The sequence below is a fragment of the Plectrocnemia conspersa genome, unplaced genomic scaffold, assembly GCF_051122295.1.
Source record: "Plectrocnemia conspersa isolate PC_06_02 unplaced genomic scaffold, ASM5112229v1 ptg000014l, whole genome shotgun sequence".
Lineage (NCBI taxonomy): Eukaryota > Metazoa > Arthropoda > Insecta > Trichoptera > Polycentropodidae > Plectrocnemia > Plectrocnemia conspersa.
In genome coordinates, this window is record NW_028277178.1 from 15,895,469 (window position 1) to 15,907,883 (window position 12,415).

At 27.8% G+C, this 12,415-nt stretch overlaps 1 protein-coding gene across 1 annotated transcript; it reads right to left on the bottom strand.

Annotated features, from left to right (window-relative positions):
- Positions 1 to 8,848: 8,848 nt before the first annotated feature.
- Positions 8,849 to 10,623, bottom strand: LOC148226341 (uncharacterized). Its single transcript, XM_088203637.1, has 4 exons — positions 10,595 to 10,623; positions 10,357 to 10,470; positions 10,018 to 10,165; positions 8,849 to 9,943 (listed from the first exon to the last, which is right to left on the bottom strand). Exon 4 carries the CDS (start codon positions 9,929 to 9,931, stop codon positions 9,374 to 9,376), a length of 558 nt encoding a protein of 185 aa, XP_088059763.1. The 5' UTR covers positions 9,932 to 9,943; positions 10,018 to 10,165; positions 10,357 to 10,470; positions 10,595 to 10,623; the 3' UTR covers positions 8,849 to 9,373.
- Positions 10,624 to 12,415: the final 1,792 nt, after the last annotated feature.

Below are 12,415 nucleotides of genomic sequence, written 5' to 3' on the forward strand. Positions count from 1 at the left end.
TTAAAATGCGTCTAATCTATTGCATAGCATTATGACGTGCAAAGATAATTATGTTGTGTTTTATAAAACTAGACATTATGCCATTTAATGTATTTACCATCAATATAAAATTGAATAATATATGCTTAATTTTATATTTTGTATTAGGTTTTTTTTAATTTAATTTTTAATGACCGTTGATATCTGAGTACGCATTTTATTGAATCTGTATTGGTGCATATCTAGACTATATATTCTGATATTTATAAAAATTTAGACCTCAAAATTTATGATGGCAGAATTTTTACCAAATAATTAAAAATTGCGTGTTTTATGCATTTCTAATGAACATATGTGAGTTGTTGGTGTGATTCTTTATCCAAAGGTTAATGGATATTGAATTTTTCTTGATCAATTAATAACCAAGGATAAGAAATGGGTGTTGTATGATAACAATCGTAATAAAAGACGGTGATTATACAAAGGGCAAGTAGCAAAACCCACCTCGAATTATTGTAAAAATAGTTATTTTGTATGTATGATGGGATTGCAAAGGTATTGTGCATTACGAAACTCCTAAATATGGGCAAACAATAACAGCAAGCTTCTATTGCGAACAGCTGGATCGTATATACGAGGTAGTAAAAGAAAGGCCTGCAATACAACACTACAAGGAGCGTAATGAAGGTTTTATCTCATCCACCTTTTTCTACAGATATTGCTTCTTCCGACTATCGCTTATATTGATCGATGCTACACTTAGTAGACAGAAAAAAATAAAAATTCAGACGATGTGAAAAGAGGGTTAGCGGAATATTTTGAATCAAAGCCCTTAATATTTTATGCTATAACCGAGAGGTGGGAAAAGGTTATATATTTAGAAGAAAATTATATTTTGAATCATTAAAATAAAAATAAACATTTAAAACTTTTTTTTTGTTTCGAAAAAAAAAACGACAATTATTTCGGGATTACCGAGAGTAACTTTTTTCTATATTAATTGATACATTTTTTTAAATTTATTTTATTTATAGTGTTTGAACTAAAAAAAACTACTATTTTTGTAATTTTATATTAAAAATAATTTAATTTAAGATGCTGGTTTTGAAATAAAATGTTTTAATATTCGATACGTTACTATAACTGTAATAAATTTGTCAAATCATTATCATTGTAATTTAAATATTGCTTTTTAAATATTTTTTTTCTTGTTTTTAATAATAATTAATGAAAATTGTACTTAATCAATTAATATTAAAAAAATCATAATTGTAAATATAATTTAAATAATAATTCATTTATAATTACGTATTAATTACTTCCATTCTCATCTTCAAATGTCCGTTCATATATATCTACATAACATATTAATAATTTATAAGCTTTTGCATACCTTAGATTTGTAGTTAATTGACAACAATCATATTGTCCTGTCGTATACTTTTGTTATAAACAATCTGAAGAATAGAATAAGTTTAAAAACACTGATTTTATTTTGATGTTCTGTTAATTCACAATACATGTGCGTATTATTTTTTACATATAAAAAATATATAATTGTATGAAAATAATCATATTCAAGTGTTTGAAAAACAAATGAAGCTTTTTATCAATATGCTAAATTTAAAATCATAACAACAAACCACAATGATTTTTTCGATCAAATATCAATCGAATAATAAACTTTCTAATTAAATGTCGGTTATGTTTAAAGATTACTTTTACCTTCAAATACTTCAGATAAAAAAATATTATTCTTAACTTTTTTAATAGCTTTAATTATTTACATACACATTAATTATAAGTGTATATAAATTAATTCGTAGCATTACGTTTGTTATGATTTACTTTTGACCTACGTCAACGTCATAAAACCGTAGCGGAAATATTTATTGTTCATTTTGACAATATTTTATAATTATTACAAAAAAGCGAGTTAAATTCATAAAAAATTGCCGCATTCATCAATAAAATTTATAATATGCTTGCATTTTTATAATTAAACTTTATATAATTGTATACATCTAGAACGTAATACGTTATCTTATTTAATACAAAATATAACCTTTCCTTAATCTATTATTAACTAAAATCGTGAATTATCTCGCGTATGTGTAACAATGTTTTTTTTAACGCCTTGAAAATCGCTTACGAAACCTTCAAATAACTTTACAAAATACTCGAATGCTTTTAATCGGTAAATTTGCAATTGGCTTATCAAGGTCCTTATATCCAGTTATTTTTTATGCATACACATATTGATCATATTTACTACATCTTATCCCCTTTCCGATAATAGGAAGTTAACGAGGTCAGTTATTGCAATTATAAATTTATTAAACTGATTTTTGCACAATTTTATGGCAATACCTGAGCTCTTCAAGTTATTCGTGGGTAAAAATATAAATATAAGTATATTATGTAAAATTCTTATATAATTTAATAATAATAGCATGACCACCGCACTGTATATGTAGTTTGTTCCAATGCGGTTTCCATTCATTACTCAAAATATCGTTTTTTTTTCTATACGTATTACAAATTTATATAACTGATTTTTTATTAATCACGATGTACTCATTTAAAAATACGAGTGTCTGATAATATAGTTTTACCTTAACCTAACTTTAATATATTTACGTTTTACTTTTATATAATTCGTAATCATTTCATAAACATAAAATATTTAACTACATAACAGACATTTACTAGCAAGGCGTTAAATGCGATACTATTTTTTTGGTGAATATATTATTTATTTAATATAACGTATTGTAATAAAAATAATAACTATAAATTTAGAAAAAAAACTGTAAAAATGACGTCAATGTAAAACCGAATACATATCTATGTATATATGCTTATTATACAAAAATAATATAGTACTGTCTATACAATATATTTATTACCTAATTTAATAGTCACTGACCGTCATGACCCATTTACTATTCACTGGAATGAATTTAACAATTTGGAATAGCCATTATCTATTTAGACCGTTTCTAAACCGCACTTGTAATACTATACATATATTTTTTCTGGACTTATTAGGAGTTTCTGTCACGTATACGAACAATGCCTTGAGTGTAATGACAGATAGCGGAACAAATAAGTCAGCCTTGTGAAAAAATACATGTAAAGTATAAACAATCTTTAACACAAAATTGAGTATAACAAACGTACCTTACAATGTTTAAAAAAATAACATAATTCATTAAAGTTTAATTGGTATAAATAAATAATAGATACACATAACTGAATAGATTTACGATTCATCCCTTAATAAATGCAAGATAAAAACGAGTAATTAACGTATAAATGTCTTACTTCCTTCAACAACGATGTAAAAAATACATAAAACGGGTTCTATCGTTATTTATCAAACTGCCTTTACATTTTTAAGTTGTTGATAAATATTAAACTATACAACTTTTAATATTAATTGTTTCTAATTATATGCCGCCATTGAGCTGTGTATTAGAAATCGTGGTCACGTATTTTCATATGCATTGTACGTTCCAATACATATACGTTAATCGATAAAAAATACAATAATCGGTTTTAATACGAGTTGAAACAATAACGTATAATTATGATAGTTTAGCAAAAAGCATGACAATCTTTCATGCGTAATCGATTTTCGACTGTATCTTATGTAATATTGCGTTGCAAAGTAAGTTTTTATAAATGCAATAACGGGTAACAATTAAGCTGTAAACGTTACAGACCTTGACAAATAAACACATAATAGATCAACTTTAATAATTTAAAAATAAGTTTATAAAATTGATATACAGACATAGGTTATAATTATAATTGACGTAAACTATTATAAAATGAATAAATATTTTTATAAGTAAACCTTATCTTGTTTACTGAGAGGGTGATTTGAGATGCATATCGAGAGTCTGAAATGTAAATTAGCAATCTCCATTTTTGAGTAAAAAAATAATTATTAATGACAACTTACTCCCACTATTCAGTTACATATACTACGATAATCTAATATCTATCAAAAGCAAGTGATAAAACTCCACTCTCACTGAAATAAACTCCAAAAATGTCTAAAATATATTTTTGTTTGCAGACCTGTGAGAAAAGTGTACATAAGTGAACTGTCAGTTTCATAATAATAAATACTTTAGATCTATTGCTTAATTTCAATGAGTTAATGTAGAGCACAATTATTGCTTTTCCTATAAAGTTAATAATTATGGAGTTTAACCAATTTACGATGGAAATATAATATATTAAATAGTAAAGTTGTCTCTACATCAAATTAGTTGTTAATTTCAAAACAATTTTAAATTTATTAGTATGTATGCATAACCTTTGTATATTATAAACCATCAGATAATTTAATCCAAGAAAACTACATTGTTTCGGTTACAATTGTTAACATATGTTAACCTTCAACGATTGTATATATCAAGAAAAATATTTGAAAGGTAAACAATAACAAATATTTTCAATATTGATTTTTTTTAATTTATATTTTACTTTGAGGACTATTCGCCAAACAAGATAACGTTTATTAAAACTAAGTTTTGCACGGCCTTCTAATGCTTCTCAAAACTACCTTTAAACTGCTTTCGAGAGAGATAAGAATGAGTAACATGACATGCTTTCAAAATATAGAAATCGTTAAAGTGCTTACGAGAACTTCCTTCCTTTACTAAGCGCTTTGAGCCACGCTTATGGTTGATCTTGGGTCGTTGACGAGCGCAGTTTTATAGCGCACTTACCTTTTTCTTGGTTTGACGTCAAGGTTTATTAAAACCCTCTACCATTGCAGGCCTCATAGCAGCCAACACCACAGTGGGCCTAGTTTAAGGTATTCCACCTAGTTTAAGGCATTCCAGTGCCCTCCACAACCGCTATCTAAAATACATTTTAAAATATTATTATTTAAACAAAAATGCGTACTATTATAAAAAAAAAAAAAAAATGAAGGTCATATATTCTAAAAGTTTTAACATGTATATTTAGCTAAATACGCAAAATAAAATGAATTACCCAAAAAATCGACTAATATAACAGAAAACTAAAGTTTGCGATAGGGTGTCGAGAATGCTCGGCTTCATTGTGAGGAGCGCGTGACACTGCAATAATTTATTTGCAATTCGCGTTCTGTACGATACGCTAGTTCGTAGTGCCTCGAATATGGTTCCTTTGTCTGGAAGCGAAGTATTACTACTGAAAATAATTAAAATAAAATATCTGAGATATCTTTACAAGAGGGAGTACTTATAGTATTCGTAAGTTTATTGTGAATTGATTGCTTTTATTTTGCTATTAAATAAAACACCCATTTACATATAATCACATTTTCAAATAATTGTGTTGTTTTATCTAACAAAATTTTATTTAAAAAATAAAAACAAGCAAAAACCTCACAAATATAAGTGTATATTGACAATTTTTGGCAAACCAAAAATTGTTTAATAATAGCACTTTGCTTCCACTTCATTCTAATATGTATAGAAATTAACTAAAAATCACACACTTCGAAATTATAATGTAATTGTAAAATGAACTGCTTTGTCTTTAATAATAACAAAAGAATGTCTACAATGAAAAATTAATGAAGTTTATACTTTTTATTAAAAGAGAAAAGAGATTATTATATAAAAATGCAACTGCATAGTTTCTTGTCTTTCCTGTAAATTTAAAAATTATTGAGTGTTTTGGAGCCAATGAACACTGCCATTAATAATGCGTATCAATATCAATCCATGTTTTATAGTAATAAAAAATTACGTTACTGAAATGCAGACATGTCCTAAAAAATGTATGTCAAACTTTAAAAAATGAATTAATTTATCTCTAATTGCTGCATAAATCGTTTTTAAAGTAACTAAAAAACTACATAAACATTTTAGCAAATATTTACTGTATATTTATATATTATACTCATATGATTACGTCGGTTTGTATGTTTTGAAGAGTCAAACATAAGTACAAATAAATAAGTATAAATTATATTATACAAGTTTATAGAAGTGTAAAATCATAAAAAAAAAAAAATTAAATACAATCAGATAGTAAATTATTTTTTTCAAAATGTTATGTAAATTAGTTAATCGATATTTTAAATACATATAATGTGTCTCAAATAATAATTTTCTTACGATTTAAGCCTTTAAATGATTTTTTTAACTGTTACGTTAAAAATAATACATGCTGCAAAAAAATTAACGATTTTTATAGACAACTTTCTATTTGCTTTTCATTCAGATGCAGCCGAAATGAATTTGCCATAAAACACTTTGCGAAACGCAAATCTAACTCCGCAAATTAAGAACAAACCACGACCGGTATCATGAAAAATGATCTATTTAATTCCGGAGTAAACAATAATTATGATGAAATAACGAATAACGTAACGCTGAACGCATATTGCGTCAGTGATTTTCATCTCAGATAGTAAAATCGAAGTACTTCAATTAAAAAAAAAACAGTCTAGTTGAAAATTGTTGGACACGACTGATACATACTTTCAAGGAAATGCATGATTTTGTCTATTCAATTGTCAAGTTTTTGCAATTCAATCTTGAAAAAAAATAAGGCCATTTTCAGCAATATTATATTTATATTATATTGTAATTATTTTGGGATAAATGCGTCACGATTACAATAGTTATCCTTGAATATAAAAAATCAAAGGACTGTATCCTATTATTATAATCCGCCTTGGAGGTACACTGACCTGGTGAAGAAGGACAAATTTAAACGGTGTGTTGGTTTGTTGACCGATATATGTATGTATATCACAAAATTGTTTAGCATTCAAAGTCGAATTTGCAAAATCGCAGTTTTCAAGGCCACTGCTTATAATTGAATAATTAGTTTTACATAGATTAATTCACGTTAGGTTTGTGAATCAGTCCAGTTTTTCTTAACATATTATTTAAAAAAAAGTTTTCTTCTCTCAAAAACAACTGCTCACTTGAAGAAAATGAAACTATTTATTTAGCCACGTAGCGATGTTATTGTATCTATGTGAAGTTGATGTATGTAGTCTATTTAGCCATACGTTTAGTATTTATTCTTACAAATTATGAATTCACTTCAAGAAACCTACTTACTCTAAAACACTGCTATTTATACAGCTTTTTTCTTCTAAAGCACCTTCTTTATATATTATACATACGTATTTTTTTTAAATTTAAGGTTAAAAACATTTTAAAAATCAAAAATATAATTCTGGTTTAAAAAGACATTTTTCTGTTTCTTAAAAAAATATTGAAATAGTCAATCACCATTCTCTAGTTTGGTGGTTCTTTGATATAAGAATTAAAACATCGTTCGTCGCGGGAACATCGCGATATTTCACACAAAACAGCTGACAATAATATAAATGAAAATTGCAAAAATGTATTTTTTAAAAAATAAAATATCTTAATTTGTTCCAAATCTACTATGAGCTTTTGAATCCAAAAAGCCAATGCTTATCACGAAAAAATAAACGGGAAATGATTTGATGACTAGTTTTCAAAACTTATATGTTATTTATTATTATCCTTGCCTTTCTGTACGTACTTTTCTTAATTTTATTTATTTCTAAAACTAGCGTTTTATTTGAGTTGATACAATTTTTAATGACTTTTCAGATGCGTCTTTTCGCTTCTATGGTACGCGGAGCGCGACTGGCCGCTATCTCTTCCTCTTCCCAAATCCTAGAAATTGCTTTTCAGTCTTCCTAAATTAGTGATGCTGAAAACCAAAAGTTGGCTGTTTCACAAACCGCAACTGTCACACGCGACAGACAAGGTAGGAGGTCGGGCTTAAAACCGTAAACCCAATGAATTAGTTTTGTAGTTGAGTTGTGCAGTGTGTTGTTTAAAAATATTTTATCGATGACTATTAAATTAAGCTTAAAAAATTTAAACAGATCTTTTAACAAATCCTACCGGAACACGTTCCGATTGTAAAAAATGTACAGGAACGACGTTCTGGCGCATTTCAGTCCCACTACATCACTGATCAGAGGAAGGAAAAACGTCGGAAAACTTATATTAAACAATTGTATTTGATTTTGCTTTCTTTAAAATTTCATGACAATTTTATGAGAAATATTTTGTTATAAAAAATAAAATATATTTTGGAAACACAACCATTTCGATATGCTATATTTTTAAATTTTAAAAATCATTATCGCAGCTTACCTAAAACTAAATAGTTCACTGGTAGTTTAATTCAATACATTTTGTGTACATTTATTTTCTTCAATGCTTTTGAAACTATCTATATGCAAGGTTTCAACAGATTCGTCACAGCCTGATTAGTATTAAAAAAACTATTGTTTTTTATCAAACGTGTTGCATTGAAACATTTCCAGAAGCAAGTTATAATTCGCATTCTAATATATTATATTTAAGAATAGATAACAATAAAACAGTAATTAAAAAATTAAGTTTATATTTTTTTCTATTCGACATCATGCAGGCATTTGCATTTATGTAATACATTAAAATATTATTTAAAATAACATACAAGTGTGTGACCTAATTCTTTATCATTTTACTAATGATAAAATAATGTTATCAATGTCAATGTCAATTATTGCATCAATTTTTATTGTAATAATAATTATTTTACGACACTTGTATGTAAATATAATCAAGATAACACAAACATCAATAAAAATATATGTCCAATATGTTTTGAGTTACACAAAAATATATTTTAAGTTATGAAAGGCAAGTAATTCAATAATTACAAACAAAAATAAATCACAATGAGTGGATGTTAAATCATTATTTTTTGCAAATGATTCACAAAAAATATTTTATATTAAATAAGATATCATAATAATAATTGGAAATTATTTGTAAAACTATTTTTTTTAATTTTAATATAATTCTTATTTTTAATTAAATAATCAGATTTTTTGATATAACTCCTATAAATTGTTGAGTGGGTTGTTTAAACAACACTGGCTTCATTTAATTTGGCATAGTACATATCTAAGAACTGTATTGTTGCATTAATACATCTGATAAACATCTTACAACAATAAAATTATGTTTCAATAAACAATGGAACTAAAAACAAATTATGGCATAAGATGTATTAATAATAAAAAGCATTACAGTAAACTGTTCAAGAAATATGAAATTAAAATTGATAATTAATCAATTTTAATCCAAAAATATAAATATACATAATGTTAAATTTGGTTTTAAAATATACTATCACTGTAAATATGCTATTTTGATAAAATAATAATTATTTCATTTGAGTTATTCATAATAAAATACAACAAGTAGTATAATTCAATGTTTAGTTCACAAATCAAAAACATAAATTTAACCTAGTTACCTGATGTTTATAAATCAAAATATTTAAATTTGTACACATATTTAAAAAAACATAATTTTATTAAGTATGATTAAAACTCTATAAGATTTATTTCCGATGTAGTTTTTGGCAGATCTGAAGATGTGCTTTCAGGTTTCTCAGTTGAAGATTCTGGATTTCTTTTAGGTGAATTTCTTCTTAATGGTGGAAGTGGAGGTTGTATTGCCAGAAAATCAACATGCAGAAGGTCGTTCTCGCTGTGAATCCTTTTATCTAAATTATTATCAGCTATATTTCGTAGCGGTAATGGAGAATTTTTCTTTCTAGGTGGAGGACTAGGAGCTGCTCGGTGATAAAACTTTGCAACATTGTGATCATTGAACGGAACGGATCTGATTTTATTAATTTCGGCTGAAGCTTTACATTTTTCTATTCCAGGCCACGATAACTCCAAAAATGAACTGGTATTTGAAACTATAGTGTCAACGTTTGTGGACGACTTGCTTTTCTGAACCGAAACCATAGAGTTGTGATCTGGTAAATGACTCGTGAAACCTTTTCCGTTAATTTGTAATTGGCTAAAGTGATCTAAATGGGGAATAGGTTGACCAGGCGCCCATCTCATTGAACCAGCATTTCTAGGCACCATCAGCAAAGGATCCTGGAATTTAATATAAGAACTTATTAAAATAAATTAAACTTTAATATAAGATTTTATAGACATAGAATGTTTACTTTTCCCGTTTTAGAATATATTTTGGATTGTAAAATATACAATTGAGTGCGAAGATATTCATAAGATGAGCACCGTAACTTTGCAACCCATAATAGCACTATCTGCTCTGTCGTACAAGAAAATATATGTTTTTTATCAGGCTCATCCCTAAAAAATCAATTAGAAAACACATTTAAATTGCAAGTATTCTTTAAAAACAAACAAATAACACGCTTAAACCGGACAAATGCTAAAAAAATTAGTCAAATAATTCTAATAATCAAACTTTCAAACAAAGTTTAATTCAGACTAAATTTTCGGCATGTGAGGTTTTTACATTTTTAACAGTCGCTACTTACAAAAACGATATGGAAAACGAAAACGGACAATCTTGATTATTTTCAGTTTGAACGACTACATTTTCTAATACAAAAACCCCAATTGGCTGTTTGTCAACAATTTTTCCCACTTCGCTGATTCGAAAATAAAACAAAAAATTATCTATCAGTTTAAACCACCTTTGTTTAAACGCTGAAAATATTCAATAGTTTCGTTAAACAATAAAATAAAATATTACAAAAATAGGATTGCTCATACCCGACTGATAATACTGAGTTGAAGAGTTTGTTTTCTTATAACTAAGTCTACCCTCAATTTCCGGCTTTTCGTCGCTCGTACGAGCTAGCTCTCGTTCAGTATATTTCATTTGAAATTAGTATTTATTTATTTACAATCACAAAGCTACAGATCCCCCCACGAGAGCTGTCATTTAAGTTTAAGCACACAGTTTTACGGCCATGACCAAATTTACATAAAACTATAAATTAATATTAAAATGTTTAACTAATCGAATATTTATTTCGTTTACAAATAGACAATAATAAAATATTTTTTTAGCAATTAAAAAAATATTTATTTAGTTAGCAATAAATAAATTTTATTCAAGATTAATTATATTGTAAATAATTATATATAATATTTATCTGCCACGATATTAAGGCATGCAGCTAGGGTTGTTTACATTCTCTCGTAAAAACCCGAAAAAACTTTTACCTGGTATTTGAAAGTTAAATTGCTTGAGTACAAAACTCAAGCAAATGTATAACATAAATGTGAAATCAAATGAGTCCGAATATTACGTCCAAAACACATAATGCCACGCCAATATGTTTGTGTTTTGAGTGAGATTCAATTGGAACGAATAAAATTTATAAGTACATTTTTAAAACTTCAAGATGTGGGTTTATTGCTTTATCAATAGCTTATGTTTATTTGGTTAGTATGCTAATCAACTTCTGTATAATTTGTTTTGGTGACGGGTGGCAATTAGACACAGATTGAGTTTTTATTGACGATTAATGAAGTTTACATGTTTTTTTACAATTAAACGGAGCGCGGGCCCCGCAACCGTGCGAACGCGCCGGAGGTTGCTACTCGAGAGAATCCATCACCCCAGAGTCAGTAGCGTAGCTAGGGTATGTGCCGCCCAGGGCGATCCTTAAAATTGCTGCCCCCCCATACATTTTTTGCAGGGTCATAAAGTCAGCATTTTTTTAAATAATAAATTGGTTATTATTAAGCTCTTGTTATTCATGGATTTATATGTTTTAGTGCATTCAGGATTAAGAACCAAACTAGATGATCCCATCGTGAATATGCCGCCCCCAAGCAAGTGCCGCCCGGGGCGCCCCCCCCCCTCCCCTATAGCTACGCCACTGCCCAGAGTGCCGCCAAGTTTTGGCCATAGCAAAATCTAAATGAATATATATAAATAGGTTGCTACAATGTATTATAAATATGGAGTATTTATATTATACTGTTGGTGTATGCAGGATAGTGTTGTGGGGGTCTATTTATTTGGCCAACCTTAATCTATACGGTATACTAGCAGCACAGACTGACGAATCAGCGGCGGGAAAGACTCACTAGCTTAGGCAACGCGACAGGAGAACGTCTGCCAGCCGGCGCTCACCGATTAGCCTCGTAACATTATATAATAATAATAACATGTAACTATACAACCGCACACTATTTATTCTACAGCAGCTAGCCTGTCTCATTATTAACCTTTTGAAATACTCTTACTAAAGTATCAATGCTGTTCGTATAGATAATTAAATCTGCACAAATATCAAACGTTGAGCATACATATTTAATAATTAATTGAATTTCTGCAATTTTTATTGTTACCAAGTCTAGATAAAAACTAAGTAATAATTATTAAAATAATTTATATCAATTTTGTGTAATACTTATTTTCATTTGAATGAATTTCCCTGTATTTTAATCAAACAAATTATTTTGTTTGACGTGTTCAATGTTCTGATCAACGCCCGCTCGCACCTAATATGTTTACATTTTAAAATCTATTTATGTAGCAAAGCGTTGTTGGGCGCTTTCGTAGCCGTTAGGGTCAAA